Raw genomic sequence first — 17,421 nt, 5'->3', positions numbered from 1 at the left:
TCTGGAGGGAAAAGTCAATTTTTCTTTATTGAAATAATTTGAGTATTACTTTAACAGATAAAAGTTTCATTTGAGATGGAGAAATGTGAACTTCATAAAAAAAATTATTTTTATACGTTCACTTTTTTATTATTTATAGTAAATATATTCACACCTCAAAATATTTACGACAAAAACCAAATTTCCAGAATTTATCTTCTATTAATATTTATGTAGAATCTGTAAAACTAAGCTCAACCACTAATGTCATGCAAATTATAACTGCAACCTTCAAGCACCGATTTGATTTTAATATTGTAAACTACTTGCTCTTTGTTCTCTAAAGCCTTTGGAAATCGTATCTGGTGTTGTGCATTCTTATTTTTCAGTTAAAAAAAGTTTAAACATATAAATTCTTTCTTTCATTTTGAAGAAAACAACTATACCTTATTAAAAATGAAATAAATGATCAAATGAAAGCAAAAACCAATGAGAAAAAATATTTATTTCTGAATATTACAACCCATTTTCTTGGCAAATAATGATGTTAAGTTCACAACAAAACAGCATTTTAATGGCTGTGACTTCAGAGAAACGAAAGCAAAAGTTGTAGATTGATCTTTTCTTTATTACTGATTTGTAAATTGATTAAAAAAAAAAAAACTTACTAGATTTACAATTTAATCAGTGTAGTAAAAGAGCTGCAAATTAGACTGCAGGTTACAACATCTGTCGTTTCTTCAGGCCTTAATGTCCGAAAGAGCTGTTGGTTGGGCTCAAGGACGGATCAACGATGGCCCAGTGGGACCCCAAAGAGGTGAGGCCTCCGCTCACATGGCCGCTGATGAAGATCAGCTCGGCCTCGGGGTGCTCCGGGTACATGTTGAAGGACGTGCCAGATGGCTGACCCACATACAGGGAGCGGCCCCGGTTGGTTGTGAAGACGATGAACTGCAGGTAGGAAGAATACTTCCCCGAAATCTGGATGATGGCTTCCCCGTCATACAGCTCAATTTCCTGGGTGTCCCCATATGTGTAGCCAACACCAGAGGACCAGATGTATCCGTACCGGAACTGGATGCTGGAAAATAAGAGAAATAATGTGAATAAAAGGTGGCAAAACTTTTTTGTTGTAATAAGAAATAGTATATCCAAAACACGTCTTGCTAACTTACCCTCGGATGTAGCTATTATAGTTTTCCCAAACTCTCACAGCAGTGATCCTTCCCTGACCGGTGATCGCGTAGGAGTTCCCACCTCCCGACCCAACGGGTAAAGAGAAGGAGTAATGTGGCCTTACTGGTATGAGGAAGAAACAAACACGTTGCCAGTCAGGTGCAAAATGTCTTTTAAAAATATAAAACACGCACTCCAAAGTCGAAAATGTTTTCTAATTATCTCTGCAATTGATGTTTTCTCATGAGCAACATGGAGACTTACGGTCAGCCGCAGCAGAGGCAACAAGCAGAGCAAAGACGGCAACAAAAAACATTCTGTGTAAGACAAATAAAAGATTTACCATTTTACCCTTAGACTTTTCACATTGTAAATATAAGCTAACAAAGAATAATAAAAAACATTTTACCTGACTGGTTGTCTTGCTCCTAAAATCTGAAGTGTGCTTTACGTTGTCAAAAAGCAGAGTTATGTTGTGTGCGTCGTTTTCATGCTGCTTCCTTTTGTATCACGGTTTGATTACGCCTGATGTTTTCATTGGCTGCTCTGCAAACCTTAAAAAAATGCTTGAGCCTCAGGGAGGAACCTGCTGTCAGGTGGTGGAGTGTCTTATTTGTCAAAGCCAGCATGCCAGTAACCTGGAAGTTGTGCAGCACAGAAATGACATCATCATTATGCAATTATGTTTGCTATTATTATAAACTCTGCAAGTATAATGGATGCAACGAGTGTACAGGTATGAATAAAAACAAACAGGTTTGGTTGGGTTTTGGTTTACGTATGTTCTGTTTTTCTGGATAGAGTGTCTTGAAACATGCAGTTTGTCTTTTGATTATCCTTCAACAGTTTGAGCAGATATTTTATTCTCGTGTTTCTAATTCAGCAGGTTAAATCACAGTAAACAGATTTAGTTTGCTCTCACCAGGAAGTAAACACATTGGGACTTCTGGAGAGACACAGTTGTATTTTTATGAGCATCAAGGCCCTGCCCTGTAAGTTTGTTGCTTCATTGCAGCTGTGGCATGTTCCAGAACTGGAACGACAACCTTCATGGGTTCATAACATATAAACTCACTCCTTTAATACTCTCAGCGTCTTTCCTAAGGATGTTTACGTAAGAAACTTTACAGAAATCAGATCCTCAAAGGGGGAATTCATTAATGTTGATAATTAAAAAAATCATGGATACCTGGTAATAAAAAAAATAAAAAATAAAAATACAGTAGCTAAACAAAATGGACAGATTTTTTTTTTTTTCGCAAAACACATTTTTATTTGAACTTTTTAGCTTCCACAGTTCAGTTACCTGTACATTATGTGGCAGGAGATCAGCTGGAGACCAAATTTAATTATATTGATAATATTTATGTAACACAAAACTCATACTGAATTATGACATCATTGCACCATTTTTATCAGTTACTGATCCTGTTCATTTTAAGTTTTATTGTTTAACTCTTGTTTATTAGTTTTCATAATTCTTTCACTGTTTATTCAGTAGTTTAGTTGATTGTGACTCACTTAGTCAGTTTTTGATTAAAGTATTTGTGCCTATTCTGACTCTAATGCTAAATTCTTCATGTATTTTTAAAAATATTTTAGCCTGAAGAAGAACTCACTAAAACTGAAAAGTGTTTGGTTATTATTTCCTGATATTAAAATGTTGCCCCAGTTTGGTCATTTTGATTAAAATGACTAATTTTGTCAATATTTGCCCTGAGCTCTGCTGCCATCTTGTTCAAGGCATAGTTTCTCATGCTAGCTTTAGCTTGTTGCTCTGGTGGAGGCTCGTTAGTATACGCTGCTCCTCACTAATTTATTATTAATTAGGTATTAATTTATGGGAGTCTGTCAATAATTGTGGAATACATCATACAGAAAAACACACAGCGCACTAATGTAACTATTTTCAGTGTTCAGATTTCTGATAACTTTTCTCTGTCAAGAACCCACGTCAATCCTTTTAGATAGCATCGCCATGTGCAACCTAAATTTTGTCTGCCTCGAGGTTCAAACAAACATATTCTGACTTTTATTTTGGAGTAAACTCAAAATTTCAATCTTGTAAGCCACATTTTTCAGATATTTTATGACTTAAATATATCTTTAATCTTCAAACATTTTTCTAACTTTTGTTGCTTGTGTAAGTTTTTGCTAAAAAAAAACAACAACAAAAAAACTATAATAAATATGGTACCATAGTAAAAATATCCTACCATTAAAATTAAAATAAATGGTCAAGTGAAAGGAAAAACTTTCTGAATTTTTATTTCTGAATCCAAACATGGTTCATTTCATGATCCATTTTCTTGATAAATACTGATTTCAAGATTATTACAAAATAGCATTATTAAAGCCGTGATTTCAGAGAAACAAAAGCAGAAGTTCAAGATTAATCTTCCATTTATTATTTATAAATTAAAGAGAAAATAAATCATACTAGCATTTTAATTTAATCAAGTCAATAAAAGAGAAGCAAATTTAATTGCACATTCCTTCTGTCTTCTGCTCTCCATCTTAATGTCCAGAGGAGCTGTTGGTTGGGCTCAAGGACGGATCAACGATGGCCCAGTGGGCTCCAAAGGAGGTGAGGCCGCTGCTCCTCCGGCCGCTGATGAAGATCAGCTCGGCCTCGGGGTGGTCCGGGTACATGTTGAAGGATGTGCCAGACGGCTGACCCACAGCCAGGAAGCGGCCCCGGCTGGTTGTGAAGACGATGGACTGCAGGTAGTGGGAATACTTCCCAGAAATCTGGATGATGGCTTCTCCGTCGTACAGCTCAAGTTCCTGAGTAGTACCGTATGTGTAGCCAACAATCGGAGACCAGAGGTATCCGTACCGGAACTGGATGCTGGAGAAAAAGAGAGAAATTATCTGAATAAATGGCGACAAAACTCTTTTACGTATAAAAATACGTCTTGCTAACTTACCCTCGGATGTAACCAGAATAATATTCCCAAACTCTCACAGCGGTGATCCTTCCCTCTCCGGTGATCACGTAGGAGCTCCCACTTCCTGACCCAACGGGTGAGGAGAACGAGTAGTGTGGCCTGACTGGAGTGGGGAAAAACAAACATGTTACTTTAAAATATCTTTTAAAAATATAAAACAGATCCTCAGAAGATATGCTAATCTCTAAGACTGGTGTTTTAACCTGAGACTACATGAGTTACATGGAGACTTACGATCGGCCGCAGCGGAAGCCGCAAGCAGAACAAAGACGGCAACCAAAAGCATTCTGCATGAAAAGAAGGGCTACAGTTTAATCCTCATCAATTCTCCTGTGTTACTATAAAATAATAATAAAAAAACACATTTTAAAACAATTTACCTGACTGGTTCTCTTGTTTCTAAAATCCCAACGGAGTCTCAAGCCGTAAAAAATCTGAGCTATGTTCTCTGTGTGTCGTTTGCATGTTGCGCTCTTCCTTTTGTACCACAGGTCGATTACACTTCATGTTACTTAAAAGGGAGGACCCTGCCTTTAGGAGGTGGATATTTTTGTCTGTCAAAGCCGACATGCTAGTACAGCATGCTAGTAATTTGGCTCACTGTTTAACATCATGACTATGCAATTATTTGTTACTGTAAAGTTGATCAGTCTCTGCATGTACAGCAAGAATGGTCCGTCAAAAGCTGGTTGTTCTTCATTTGCATTTACTTTTATTTTCAGTTATTCTGTTTATTTTTTCTTGCCTTTAAACATGTTGATTATCACTCAACACTTTGACTAGACGCTTTCTTTTCACACGTCTCATTCCTCAGATAAAGTTACAGTAAATGGGTTTGGTTCTGGCCAAACCAGGAAGCAAACGCATTGTGACTTCTGTGGAGTTTTTGATAATTATCGAGGAAGAAGCTTACCCTGAAACCACTGGGCATGCTTTGCAGCCGGGGCATGTCCCAAGACCTGACGCTACAACTTTCATGGCTTTCTCATGCACTGTTGTCATTTGAATTAATTCTCCTAAAGATGTTTTTGCAACAAACCTTCCAGAAAACAGATTTTGAAAGGGAGAGTTCATTAAAATTTAACTAACACAATCATGGGTGCCTGACTATGCAAGAAAAATGAAACTTTGAAAAACAAAATTATATGACTGATCGATTCATCAGACGTGAAGGAGGATGAGCTTTAAATTAAGTATTTTTTATTTCGCTTTGCAGTTGAGAGACTATGAAATGAGATATTTATCAGATTTTTTTAAAGTCAAACAAGTTGGGTGCTTGCTCTGTTCTTCAGCTTGAATTGTCTTTTGAATCTTCAAACCTTCACATGCAACTAATCATCAAAATTCAAGATCTTCTTCACCCAATTTATATACACAAACAATAACTACAGGTTCTATTTTTGCACTTGAAATATTAGCATCATGATACTTATCCATGGTTGTAATTTCACATAAACTTTAATAACTGGTAGTGGAGATTAGTCACGTCCATCGGCTCCTGCAGAGGAAATTCCTCTGGATACAATGAAACATGTAATGCTGTTGGTCTGGTTTCTGTCTCTGTTTTTGGCAACAAGGCAAGTTTTTATCATACAGCCAGTAAGTGTCTAATCTTTAAGATGGATGGGAAGTCCTGCCTCTTTTCTATTATCGCACTGAGGGAACACTTATGGCATTTTAAGTCTTTACTGACTTACTTCACTGTATTTTGTAAAACAAATTTAAGCAAAAAATAAAAATAATTGCCTCCGTTACGCTTACTTCATACCTACTTCCTTTTCTTAGCTGTTAAATGAAAAACAGTGTGAGCTTAAACTGATGCATATCAGTTTATGTGTCTTTGTTTACTGTTAAATATTTTCATAAATCATGAAGAAATATAGTCATTAAGACATTTTAGTTCCTGTCTTTGGAATAGATTCATATGAAAATGACATGAATAACTCTAAGTAATAACTGAAATAAATACATTTCCTTACAGAATATGGAAACTTACCTTAACTCATATGATCTAAAATAACAGTGTCAAATTTATTTTAGAAATAAAATTGTAAAAGCAAAAATTGGAGAAAATATTCCTACTTCTGCTTATGTTATTTTTTTATTTCAGACTATAAAAACATACAGGTTGTACTCAGAGGAAAACAGTGGCTCAGAGGGCGTCACTTATAGCACTAAGAAAACATTAAACGCTGCATTTTGAGAACATTGTAGTGCAAATGATGTGTTATTATTTATCCCCTAGTGACTTTTGATAGAAGACCGGCTTTGTAGTAATTTCTATGTGTCTCTGAACGTCCAGGTCAGATTTAGTGTCTAATCAGTAGATTCTAGTTTCATGGTCCAAAAATAGTTACTTCAGTTGTTTCTATTCTACGCGTCTGCAGCACAAAAAGAAAAGCGCTTGTTGTGAACACGCATCCACTTCTTTTAGTTAGTCAAGCTGAAGGTTCAGTAATAATCTCTATGTCTGACCAGTAAACAGAAAGCTGCAAGTAAAGTGCAACAGAAAAAATATCTGAGCTACTCTAAATGCTACCATAAAGTATTAGCGCCGTGCTAAGAAAAAACAAGATTATAAACTTATACAATTACCACAATAATCTCATACAAGACTAAAGTCAGCATGTTTAGAGAATAATATTGAATAAAGTCATAATTATATGAGAGCAAAGTCATAATGTTGCTAGAATTATGTCGTGTGAGAATTGGCAAAATATGAAAATAAAGTCATAATATTTTGAGCTTAAAGTCATTATACTATGAGACTGAAGTTTAAATATTATGAAAATTCTTGTATTATTTTAACTTTATTCTCGTAAAAGTTAAAAAATAATATATCATAATATGATGATATATTATTTCATAATATATCATCATATTATGACTTCATTGTCATAATGCTATTACTTTATCCTTGTAGTATGAGCTTATTCTTGTAATTTTATGACTTTTTCCTCACCATTTTATTTTGTCATTTATATTTTTTCATTTTCTTAGTGTGGTCCTAATGATGCAGACTCTGGCAGTCAAAATGACCTCTGAAGGCTTCAGTCAAAGCATTAATAATCTATAACTCACATAATCTCACAACACTGACAGAACATAAAAATCTTCAAGTATCTACTGGAAATAGCAGCAAACTTCTCTCAGTCTTTTTTAAAAAAATCTGCTATCAGGTGTAACCCATCAGACCATCAGAGTAATAATGACTCCGTCATCCTGGCCCTGCCACAGCATCTCCCCTTCAAACGCCACCTTCCCGTGTTTCCGGGCTCTCATCAGGATCCCCACCACCTTATCAGAGATTCGAACGTATCTGTCAAAAAGCTGGCCGAACGTGACGCGCGTCTTTCCGTCTGGATCCGGATCGGCCATAGTCCTGATCACGTAGCACATGTCGTCTATTTCACGGTGGATGTGCTGCTCGGCTCGTTTGGCCCTCTCCGCGGTCTTTGTGCCCTCCTTTGGACGACCGTAGCCCTCCTCGCCCTTCTGCAGGCGAAGCGACATCGAGTAGTCGTAGTCAAAGTATTCGCTGAAGGGGTTCAGCTTCTGGTTGACTGTGTGCTCCACCGCCCAGTTCTGCCAGCGACTCTTCAGGTTTCCAACAGCGCTGTGCTTCTTGGAAAGGGCATTGATCTTGTTGGCATCCTCAGCTTCCTTTTTGTACCTGGGAGCCACATTGGATTCAGTTATGGACAGACAGGAACATAAAAAGACACTAAAATAATGAAGCAGTGCTCAGCAGGAAGACCTTGAGATTTTCTTCAATATTTAATATTTAAATGGGCTGTTAATGAAAAGATAACGTGAATTACACAAAAGAGGACTAGGATCATTAAAAAATTACTTTTTTCAGATTTCTGCCTTTTGGTATCAGAAGATTAAAGTAAGAATTTTGACATTAAAGTCTCAGAATCTGAATTCTCAGATTGAGTAAAAAATCTGAAAAAGTCAGAATTCTGAAAAAAGTCAGATTTTTTTAGATTAAAGTTAGAATTCTAAGATTAACTCTTAGAATTCTCTGATTTAATTCCGAGATTAAGTCCAGAATTCTCAGACTAAAGTCAGACTTTTTAGATTATTGTCAAAATTCTGAGATTTATATAAGATGCTCAAGATTTTATGTGAGGATGTCAGACCTAAACCGACAACCTCTTTGTTTCTCACTGGATTGATTTTATGAAGCGACCTCCGTACAGTTTGTAACATTTTATAAAAACTTCTACCTCCTGAAAATGTTTCTAATTCCATTCAACACATTAGTTTCTAAGATGAGTATAATTACTTTCAATTAAGAACTGGTTTTCTGCACCAGCTGTCAAGTCAAGATGATTGGCACTAATTAAGCTAATTAAGGATGTCAAATGTCTGTCACCGAGTGAAGACAATGAGGAACAAACTGTTTTATGACACATACCAGACGGAAGTTGCAAGAGCACTTTCAGGAATGTTAAACTATCTTTAACATTCGCGAAAGCTTTCAATGTGTCGGTATTTAAAGCTTTTGTTTTCCAAAATGATAAAAGGTGGCCTACTACGTGTCGTTAAATAGATTAGGAATTGGATAGGTTTATGAGCGATACAAAACACAGACATTATGTTTATTGCACAAAATCATTCTTACATAATGAGATTTTAGTCTGGTTAGTTCTGCCTATCTGGAACTGCTTTAGGCCTCCTGACACATTAAATACAAACAGGCTGCTGCTGGCCACACCACCCAAATCAATGTTGACACTCATACATTAAAAAGGCTGCAAACAGATGTGCAATTATCCAACTGTACATCTTTGAAAAGCAGAAGTGGAGCCTCCAGCACAATCAACAAGAATTCAGCGAGTGGTTTCTGGGTGGTAAGTGAACAACAAAACACCTGTCTTTTCCAGCAGCCATTGTACTCTGCATATTACTGGTCCTAATATTAAAGAAAATTCTACATTGGGTATCAGTGATAATGTGCCCAATTCATAGTGGCAGATCAAGTCTAATCAAGTCTAATTCTATGCTTTGAGCTCTGAGCTTCTCTTTATTTTTTATTTGACATAATATTTAGAATTTCTAATTGCACTTTATGAACTATTTGAAAGGTTTGTTGCCGCTTATTTTTACGTTTGACCAAGGTAGACAACCTATATTTTTGCCCATTTCAGTTTTTTTATTATTCTTTTGTTTTTACATTTACATTTACTGCTAAACTTCTAATTCCACTGACAAATTAAGGTTTTGTTGTTTTTGCATGTTTGACCAACCTTGTGAAGCTAACCGTGTATTTAGGTGTGCAGAGTTATCAAATAAATTTGTAATTCAGTGAAGAAAAATGTTCCAAGTCAATTCAACACTGTTTTGTATTCTGAATCGGGTCGGTATCGGCTGATACTAAATCTCAGAAAATTTGTATCAGTATCGGAAGTGGAAAAAGGTTTACAGCAGTAAAACCAGGTGTCCAAACATGCTGGAGCTCCGCTTTGGTTGCTAGGTGACGCACTGGGTTCCACTGGGGTTGCTAAGCAACACGCAGTATGACTCAACAATCTGGAGGTTTTTGGCACAGCTCATTATCCTTACACCAAAAACATTAACTTATTGCCAAAAAATTTGATTTTTTTTAAGCACTTGGACATCTTTTAAACCCAACTGAAAGTACAAAAAAGTGAATTTTGCATAATAGATCCAGTTTAAATGAAACACGGTGCCAGTACTCACACTGAGACTTGGGGTCTTTTTATCCTCACCGAGTCTTCGTCAGAGTCGCTTCTTTCTCCTGCTTTTGAAACCGCATCACTGTGTCTCTGAGCGTCTTGCTCATTTACGCTCTCCTTCTCTCTGTCTCCTTTGTCTTGCCCACAGCTGTGAGCATCTCCTTGCCCTCCTCCTTCCTTCCCGAGTTTCCGCTCATTCTCCACCTGCTTCCAGCTTTTCGTCAGGGAGGACACCATGTTGGAGCACTTCCTGCGGCGCGTCGGGGAGCTCTTCTTTTTCAGCAGCCGGTCAATCTCATCACCCGAAGGGAGAGATTCCCTTTTCAGCTTCTCAGCCAGGAAGCCGACACCTGAATGACAGACAAAGTAAAGTAAAGCAGTTCTACTTTTACTTGAGTACAATTTTTGGAAACTTCCAACTCTGGTAATATTAGAATATCTGATCCAATCTGGAAGGTGGTGGTACAGCACCTTAAGTTGTTTGCCAACCACCACTAAAACAGAAGAAGAAGAAGAAGAAGCCACCTGTGCTTTTCTCCTGGATGCCACTGGACACGGTCTTCACCACCTGCTTTGTTTTGATGCAAGATGGCTGATCGTTTGCGGTTTGAACGCCGTCATTGCTGGGCGCTCCCTGGGATGGAGATGTTCGAGTCTCTGAAAGTGTCTCCAGATTTGGTTGGGTTTGTGCAGAATGAGGCTTTTTAGGGGCCCATCTCTTTTTGGGTTCCCCTGGTTGGTCGTTGGACGACGGCGCCCAGCCGCTGGGCTCGCTGGCTTGCTTCTTCTCGTTTTCCGCCACCCACTGCTGCCAGCCGCTCGTCAGGCTGCACACCATGCTCACGGCGCGCAGCTTCCTGAAGCTCTTGTTGGTTGAAGGTTTCCTTTCAGAGGTTTCACCAGCCGCTTTTTCAGACATTTTTCAAATATTAAAGATTCTGTAATTGCAATAAATAAAAATGTTTTTGCCTGAATTTCTGGAGATTTCTCTCCGTGTGTTGCTTTCTAACCTCACGCTTGCAGCTGTAGCCTCTGAAATGGACAGAGGAAACGCTAACATGACGGTGGAAAGTATTTCAGTCATCCCAGGCTTCCAACGCGCTCATCTTTCTCTGACATCGATGACCCCTGCAGGGTCATGTTTCATCACAGATAGCAGAGCTTTTAATCAGCTGTAAGCAGGGCAAAGGCGAGTCCAAATGGTCATTGAATGCTTTTTATTTAAAACATTAAAATGTTTTTTGACAAATTTTGAATAAAAATTGGAATTTGTGACAAAATAGATGTAAAATAAACTAGCTTGAAAACGATACCAGGGCCGGATTTACAGGGTGTGGAAACTGTTTTGGTGCTAATGAAAATTACAGTACTTCAGTACATGATGATAACCTTGGTATCATCAGTACATGCCTAATTGTGTATTATAACAGTTATAATTATACACAATAATTATTATTACAATGTCTGAAAAATAAGCATTCATTAAAAAACTTAAAGTCTTTGGGCCTCCCTAAAATAATAAATTGGCCCAGCTTCTACCTATTTTTATTAGGAAAGTGTCTTGAACTTACTAAGAAGTGGGAGGCCTTCAGAGACTTTATCTGTCTTCAAATCATTTCCTCTTTTAACTAACAAGCCAAACTTAAACGTGTTGTCACTATTACATAAAGACGTAACATCTGGTCAACATCACTATTTTGACTAAACCACCTGATTAGAAGCAAACTTTCAGGAAAGGTTTGCACCTCTGTAACTTTTGCTTCACATTAGTATTTATTTTTAAATATTAATGGTTATGTAACCCGGACTTGAACAAAAACTATCGTATCTGTTTCCCTTTTTACTTTGATTTCTTTGACGTTTGTCACCAGAGCTGGGCAGTACGGCGCCCCCTAGGGGACATGGGGGAAAAGAATATTTTGCCTTCCCTCGCAAAAGTATTGTATTCCCTCGTAATATTACGCAAAACTTATCCGTAGGGTAGAGTGCACCAAAATTGTACTCAAGTAAGAGCAGAACTATGTTTTACTTTTCATATAAGTAACAAAAACAACAACAAAAAAACATCAGGGAAAAGAAAATGATTCCAAAAGTTTGTTTCAATATAAAACTTCTGAAACTTTAACAAAAACTGCAGGTGTGTGTCTGCGTCTGGTGATTTTTTGGTTAAATCAGACTTTTTTCCCTCCCATTCAATAAAGTTTCTCACAATGCGTGGGATATCCTGAGATTTCACTCAAATAAAAGTAAAAAGAACAAAAATACTGTTTTTTTCTTCAAAAATACTGAGTAAATGTAATTACTACACAACTCTGCTGACCAGTTTGAAATACAAGAAGCATTAGTGGGGCATAATTACTTAATTTATTTACATAAACAGAAAAATAGAGTCAAACTACAGCAAAAGTAAAGCGTCTGAAATCCCTTGTTTTTCAAAACCTGTGGTTGTTCTGGTTCAAGACCTTGTGTTTTATGGTAACTTTTTTATATAATTGAGTGTTTTAGTTTTCATCCGCGTGTTTACAGAACCAGCTGGTTTATAAATAGCAGCTGGCACATGGATGCAGCAGCAGCTGTTGGGATCTGTCACAGAAACCAGCTTCTGTAAGCCAGCACTTCCTGATCCAGATCAGCAACTTAAAGAAAAACTGGCAAAGTGAGATCCTATGTATCAAGATCAGAAATAAATCAGCACCAAAACACTAATTAATGTGATAAGTTTTGATTTAATTGTTAAAAATATGTCAAAATCTGCTTTAAGAAATGCTTTCCGAAAAGCTATATTTCCGCGTTATCAGACACACTTACAGTAAGTAACCACAAAAATGTCTGACAGATTTCCTTGATATTTTTAGACTCACATTCCTGTTAAAAGTGTCACAGCAATGTCTCTGTCATTTACAGGTAATCATGATTTCCTTGTTTTAAATCATACAAGACGGACGACATTCATTAAACTGCAGAAGTTTGGTCAGTATTGCAGTTTTTGCAAAGACAGAATAAATAAAATTACTCACAAAAAATGCGCATTTTTCAAGAGGTTTTTGTAGCTCAAGTGGTCATGTGTTTTGTTTTTTTTTCCCCATTAATTGGGATTTCCAAGAGAAAAAAAAAACCCATTATCTACCACTAGAGGTCAGCATAATATTGGTTAAAAGCACCATAGGTGAACGTATTGCTTTGTGTTTCAAATGTATCTCCATAAATTAGAATATCGCTGAAAGTTGATTCATTTAAGTGATTCAAAAAGTGAAATGTAATTTCTTTATGCACAAATGGTTTAATTTTTTTATTTTTTGTCATTTAATTATAACACCATAAACCCGGCAAAGTTCAAGGAAAACAATATTTAAAGCAAAATTTAAAGCAAAATATGACCATGGAGACTGCTGCTGACCTGGCAGTTGTCCAGTTCAGCAGCAGTCAAGTACATTGATGGAAAGTTGAGTGGAAGGAAAACATGGTAGACAAAACAAGGAAAAATAGCAGAAATAACCAAGTTTCCCTTTTTAAATTGAATTACTCAAAGTGTTTGAGAATATTTTAATATATTCAGATTCACCTGCATATAATAAAAACTAACAAATGCATTTTCATCTGCCCAGCACTAAGTGTAGGCGCTTCTTAAAACATTAAATATTTATTCATGATGAAAGCCAATGGGAGTTTGGCGATGCAACGGCTGCTGATTAACAGTTGTAAACAATTTTTAAAAATGAAGCGAAACCCCACTGATTAATTATGAAGTGTGCAACAAATGGCGCAAAAGCTCCTGTGAAGTTTATAATTAAAAGAGGTGGAGTTTTGAATAAACACCTGAAATCTCAGACCGACTGTGAAGCACGGTGGTGGAGGTGTAATGACTTGGGCACCTATATGCTAAATCTTCTCCAGAACCATCAAATAAAGGAAAGTAAAAAATAAAAACATATGGTTCTGTAAGGGCTGTAAGATTTCAACCCTAAACATGGTTGAAATCTTGTGGTGGGACTTTAAGGAAGCAAAGTGCTACAAGCTGAAGGGTTGTGAAAAAGAGAGAGTTTAAAATCTTACAAAATAATGCAAGAGTCAAAAGTTGTTAGTAAAGTTATTGCTTTTGTATGGTGTGGTAAAAATACAGTCTTGAAATTGAGTCTCTGTCTCTTTAAGAAGCTCCTGCTCTTTCAGGCACTTCGCCTTCAGCACATCATCATGTTTCTCTTTTACACCGTCGTTCAGCGCATTGCATTTAAATACTGCATCAGCTCTGCAACAAATACAACTTCAGGACTCGCACAATTTATCAGTTGACAGTTTTTGCCTTCCAAACCGTTTTTATGCGTACAATGATTCTATCCAGGATCACATGAAAAATAAAATAGGACTAATTCTTTTTTCAGCTTGAATTAATTTCTCCAGCAAGTTTACAGTTTTATCAAAAAAAAAAAACAAAAAAAAAATTCAGAAATGACAACAGAGAAAGAAACTGTACAGACACAAGCTGAGTAACAGGTGAGGTAAGTTTGTGAGGCGGAGCTTGTATTTCAGTATCAGGACATTTTCTGGAACACGAACACCAAGTAGATACCTGCAAAATAACAAAACAGGGAGCTGCAGTCATCATTCTGCTCAGACGTCGCCTTTATAAAAAACAATTCTGACCTTTTGTTACGTTTCTTGATCAGAAAACGTAGCATAAAATATTATATGATTGAACTTACTGGTTGCATCCCACTCAGATTTGCTCAGGGTTCCCTGTTCACACAGAAAACAGAGTTAGACCGAGTAGAACCGGCAGCCATGTTGGAGCTGAGAGCCGAAGCCGACTCACCACTGGTGGTCTAACTCCAGGTCTGCTGCAGTGCTCTTCAGCATGGCAGTACTGCTCCTTGTTGTCGGTAGCCTGCTGACCTCCATCTTCACAGGGAAAAGGCTGAGACACATCCACACAGAGTGTTAGCATCATACTGATAAAAATAAAGTTAGGAGAATGAAGTCTTTGTTTTTCTTTGAAAAACTGAAAACTGTATTTTTTTTTATAAATATATTTTTCTTGTCAGTGGGTTGAGAATTGGTCCATTTTTATTTCTATTTATAGATCTAATTTTCTAGAAATATCTGCATCCCGCAGAAGAAAATATTACGCAAAACTTTTTTTCTTTATTTTAAAACCTAAAGATGGAAACAAATAGCAGTTCTTTAAAAACGACTGGCAAATTTCCTGCATCAAAAACCTTTTTTTTTTTGAAAAAAAGATACTTTAATACTTTTTTATATTTATGTATATATATTTTTTTTTTCAGTAGATTTTCATTTTTAAAAAATTCTGCAAATTTTCTTCTGTAAAATTTGCAGAAAAAAAGCTATTTAAGTGCAATAAGGTGTTGCCATACAAGGTGTGATGTTTATTTCTGAAAAACACACAAAAATACAATAAAACGTATTGATGAGGTTTCTCCATTTTTCACAGCTGTAAATGAATGAAGTTTTTTTCCTGCTCAACAACAGTTTTGTTCTTCCAACAAAAAGCAGAAATTACAGGTGTTTTAATCCAGGAACCTTATTTGAAAACAGAGAAATGGCAGCAGATCATCTGAATTAGTGAGACACAAATAATTAGAAACCAGGCGGGACTCAGTCTGGTTTCATGCCTTTCCTGGCATTCAGTGTCTGACCTTTTTGGAGACTGCATGACTTTTTTTAACATAAAATCCAACCTCTCTGCTTGTTGCTGTTATTTAACATCTATGTACAGACTGGAAACGAGAGTCCTGTATGAGCAGGAACTGTTTTTGTTTCTATAAATGTCTGAGGAATGTCATTTCTCATTTTTAAATCCAACTCCAGAGAACCGGTTTAATTTGTAGAAATAAAATCTGTGTTGTTTTTACAGTGTAGTTGACAGAATATGCTACTTTCTCTACTTTATAACATCTATTTGGAGCTTGAAGGAACTGTAAACATTGAAAGTAGCACAGATTGCCGACATTTATGTTTAAAAAACACATTCTAGCTTTGTGTCACAATTATGGGAATCATCATCAAGGTTTTCCTTTGCCATTAGTGTTATGATTGACAGAAGAGCCACAGTTTTACCTCCAGAGCCATCATCTTCATCATGAGGCTGCGGTGATTCTCCTTTTTCACCTTTTCCTCAAAGAACTCTGAGAACCGCTGCTTCAGCACCAGGCGCATGTTGTACCGCTTCGCCATGCTGGAACGCAAGTTTGGCAGCATTTAGAGAAATCTGAAGCCACTTCTCCATGAGTAACAACTCAGCTCAAAATCGTTTTAGATACTTGGTACAGAATCTGCTCAATGGGCTGAGGAGAGAAAATGAAAATGTGACGTCAGAAGACAGCTGCTCACTGATTGGCTGGGGGTTGCAAGACTTCATATCTTTTAAAGTTGAGGTCAATGTGAGGAAAGTTGAGTCGATGTCGACTAGTCGCTGGGAAATGCAGGAGAAAATGCATTTCTAGTGTTTCTAACTGTGTTTCCATTTGAAATGTCTGCAAAACTTTGTCGAGATCCTGCTACTGTCGAAAAACTCCTGCAATTTGTGCTGGAAAAGTCCGATTGGTAGAGATGCGCCAACTAGTCAGCTTTTAGGCTGGCATGTTCTGTGTGTCGACTACAAACACATAATCTTAACAAGTTTCTAGTGCAAATATCTTTGTACACTTGAGATAAGAAAACTAACTTACAAGTAACTCTTCAGTGAGAAATATGTGTTTTAGGTCAAGTCATTCCTTAATATAGATGAGAAAGTCCTAGTTCCACCTGTAATATGGGAAAATGTCTTCTTATATGCAAAATATTCTGCCGGTTGCTAGGCGACGAGCTGGGCTTGACCAGGGTTGCTAGGTAACGGCTCAGTGCCAGTTGATTTTGAAATAAGTGAAAAATATCTGCTAGTGGAACTACTACTTTTTAAATCAATATTAAGGACAGATTTACTTTAAAAAAAAAAAAGCTTGTCTATCTTGCTGAAAAGTTACTTTTAAGTTAGCTTTGTCGTATTTCAGGTGTACAAAGATATTTGCACTAGAAACTAGGCATAAAAAGTTGGCAAGACTTTGTGTTTTTGCAGTGCAGTTGACACACAACATGCTACTTTCTCTCTACTTAAAATCTATTTGGAGCTCGAAGGAACTGTAAACACTGAAAGTAACACAAAGCGGCGACATTTCTCTGCTTCACGGCTGATGAGAAAATTCAAAGAGAGGAAGACGGAGCGATCCAAAACGAGAAAATTATGCGCGTCGCATAAAAACCACATCCTGTCGTGTTGTCATGACAACCACACCCACATATTCAGCTGTAACGGATCAGAGTAGAGTTGAGCTGAGCAAATACTAATGAGGGGAAAAAAGCCTTAAAAGGGAATTTAGAGGATTTAGCAAGAAAAATGTACTGTTTTTCCAATGCTAATTTTAATAATAATTCAATCTTACTGTTCAAAAAGAGGAAAGTAGACAAGAAACTCCGGAACATTGACCACGCCCTCGAGGCTGAAGTGGTACTGACATCCAAACAGCGGATAGGAACCTTTGGACTGAAAGGAAACTTTGAAGACTTCGTTTCCAAACGACAGGGAGTCTGACGCCTCCAGACGTTTGCTGGAAAAA

The 17,421-nt window shown here is 37.0% G+C and overlaps 4 protein-coding genes across 4 annotated transcripts in view; all 4 read right to left on the bottom strand.

The window, feature by feature from the left end:
- Window positions 1-464: 464 nt before the first annotated feature.
- LOC103156280 (zymogen granule membrane protein 16-like) lies at window positions 465-6,842 on the bottom strand. The gene is made up of 5 exons (XM_007578267.2): window positions 4,487-6,842; window positions 4,341-4,393; window positions 4,086-4,209; window positions 3,653-4,006; window positions 465-707 (listed from the first exon to the last, which is right to left on the bottom strand). Exons 2-4 carry the CDS (start codon window positions 4,390-4,392, stop codon window positions 3,673-3,675), a joined length of 510 nt encoding a protein of 169 aa, XP_007578329.1. The 5' UTR covers window position 4,393; window positions 4,487-6,842; the 3' UTR covers window positions 465-707; window positions 3,653-3,672.
- Window positions 590-1,737, bottom strand: LOC103156265 (zymogen granule membrane protein 16-like). The gene is made up of 4 exons (XM_007578252.2): window positions 1,565-1,737; window positions 1,420-1,472; window positions 1,155-1,278; window positions 590-1,060 (listed from the first exon to the last, which is right to left on the bottom strand). The coding sequence occupies exons 2-4, from the start codon at window positions 1,469-1,471 to the stop codon at window positions 727-729; spliced, it is 510 nt and encodes a 169-aa protein (XP_007578314.1). The 5' UTR covers window position 1,472; window positions 1,565-1,737; the 3' UTR covers window positions 590-726.
- Window positions 6,843-7,250: 408 nt separating the features above from the next.
- abrab (actin binding Rho activating protein b) lies at window positions 7,251-10,923 on the bottom strand. The gene is made up of 3 exons (XM_007578250.2): window positions 10,337-10,923; window positions 9,816-10,161; window positions 7,251-7,779 (listed from the first exon to the last, which is right to left on the bottom strand). Exons 1-3 carry the CDS (start codon window positions 10,728-10,730, stop codon window positions 7,296-7,298), a joined length of 1,224 nt encoding a protein of 407 aa, XP_007578312.1. The 5' UTR covers window positions 10,731-10,923; the 3' UTR covers window positions 7,251-7,295.
- Window positions 10,924-13,890: 2,967 nt separating this feature from the next.
- rnmt (RNA (guanine-7-) methyltransferase) overlaps window positions 13,891-17,421 on the bottom strand; it is a 7,641-nt gene continuing 4,110 nt past the window's right edge. The window contains exons 6-10 of the mRNA XM_007578249.2: window positions 17,248-17,412; window positions 15,887-16,004; window positions 14,622-14,723; window positions 14,512-14,545; window positions 13,891-14,378 (exon numbers count right to left, since the gene is read on the bottom strand). Of these exons, the coding sequence (XP_007578311.2) occupies window positions 14,341-14,378; window positions 14,512-14,545; window positions 14,622-14,723; window positions 15,887-16,004; window positions 17,248-17,412 (457 nt within the window). The 3' untranslated portion in view covers window positions 13,891-14,340. The remainder of the gene's footprint in view (window positions 14,379-14,511; window positions 14,546-14,621; window positions 14,724-15,886; window positions 16,005-17,247; window positions 17,413-17,421) is intronic.

The sequence above is a fragment of the Poecilia formosa genome, unplaced genomic scaffold (assembly GCF_000485575.1).
Source record: "Poecilia formosa unplaced genomic scaffold, Poecilia_formosa-5.1.2 Scaffold472, whole genome shotgun sequence".
In the NCBI taxonomy this organism is placed as follows: Eukaryota; Metazoa; Chordata; class Actinopteri; order Cyprinodontiformes; family Poeciliidae; genus Poecilia; species Poecilia formosa.
The sequence above is the reverse complement of the archived record's forward strand: the minus strand, read 5'-3'. Positions and strand labels throughout refer to the sequence as shown.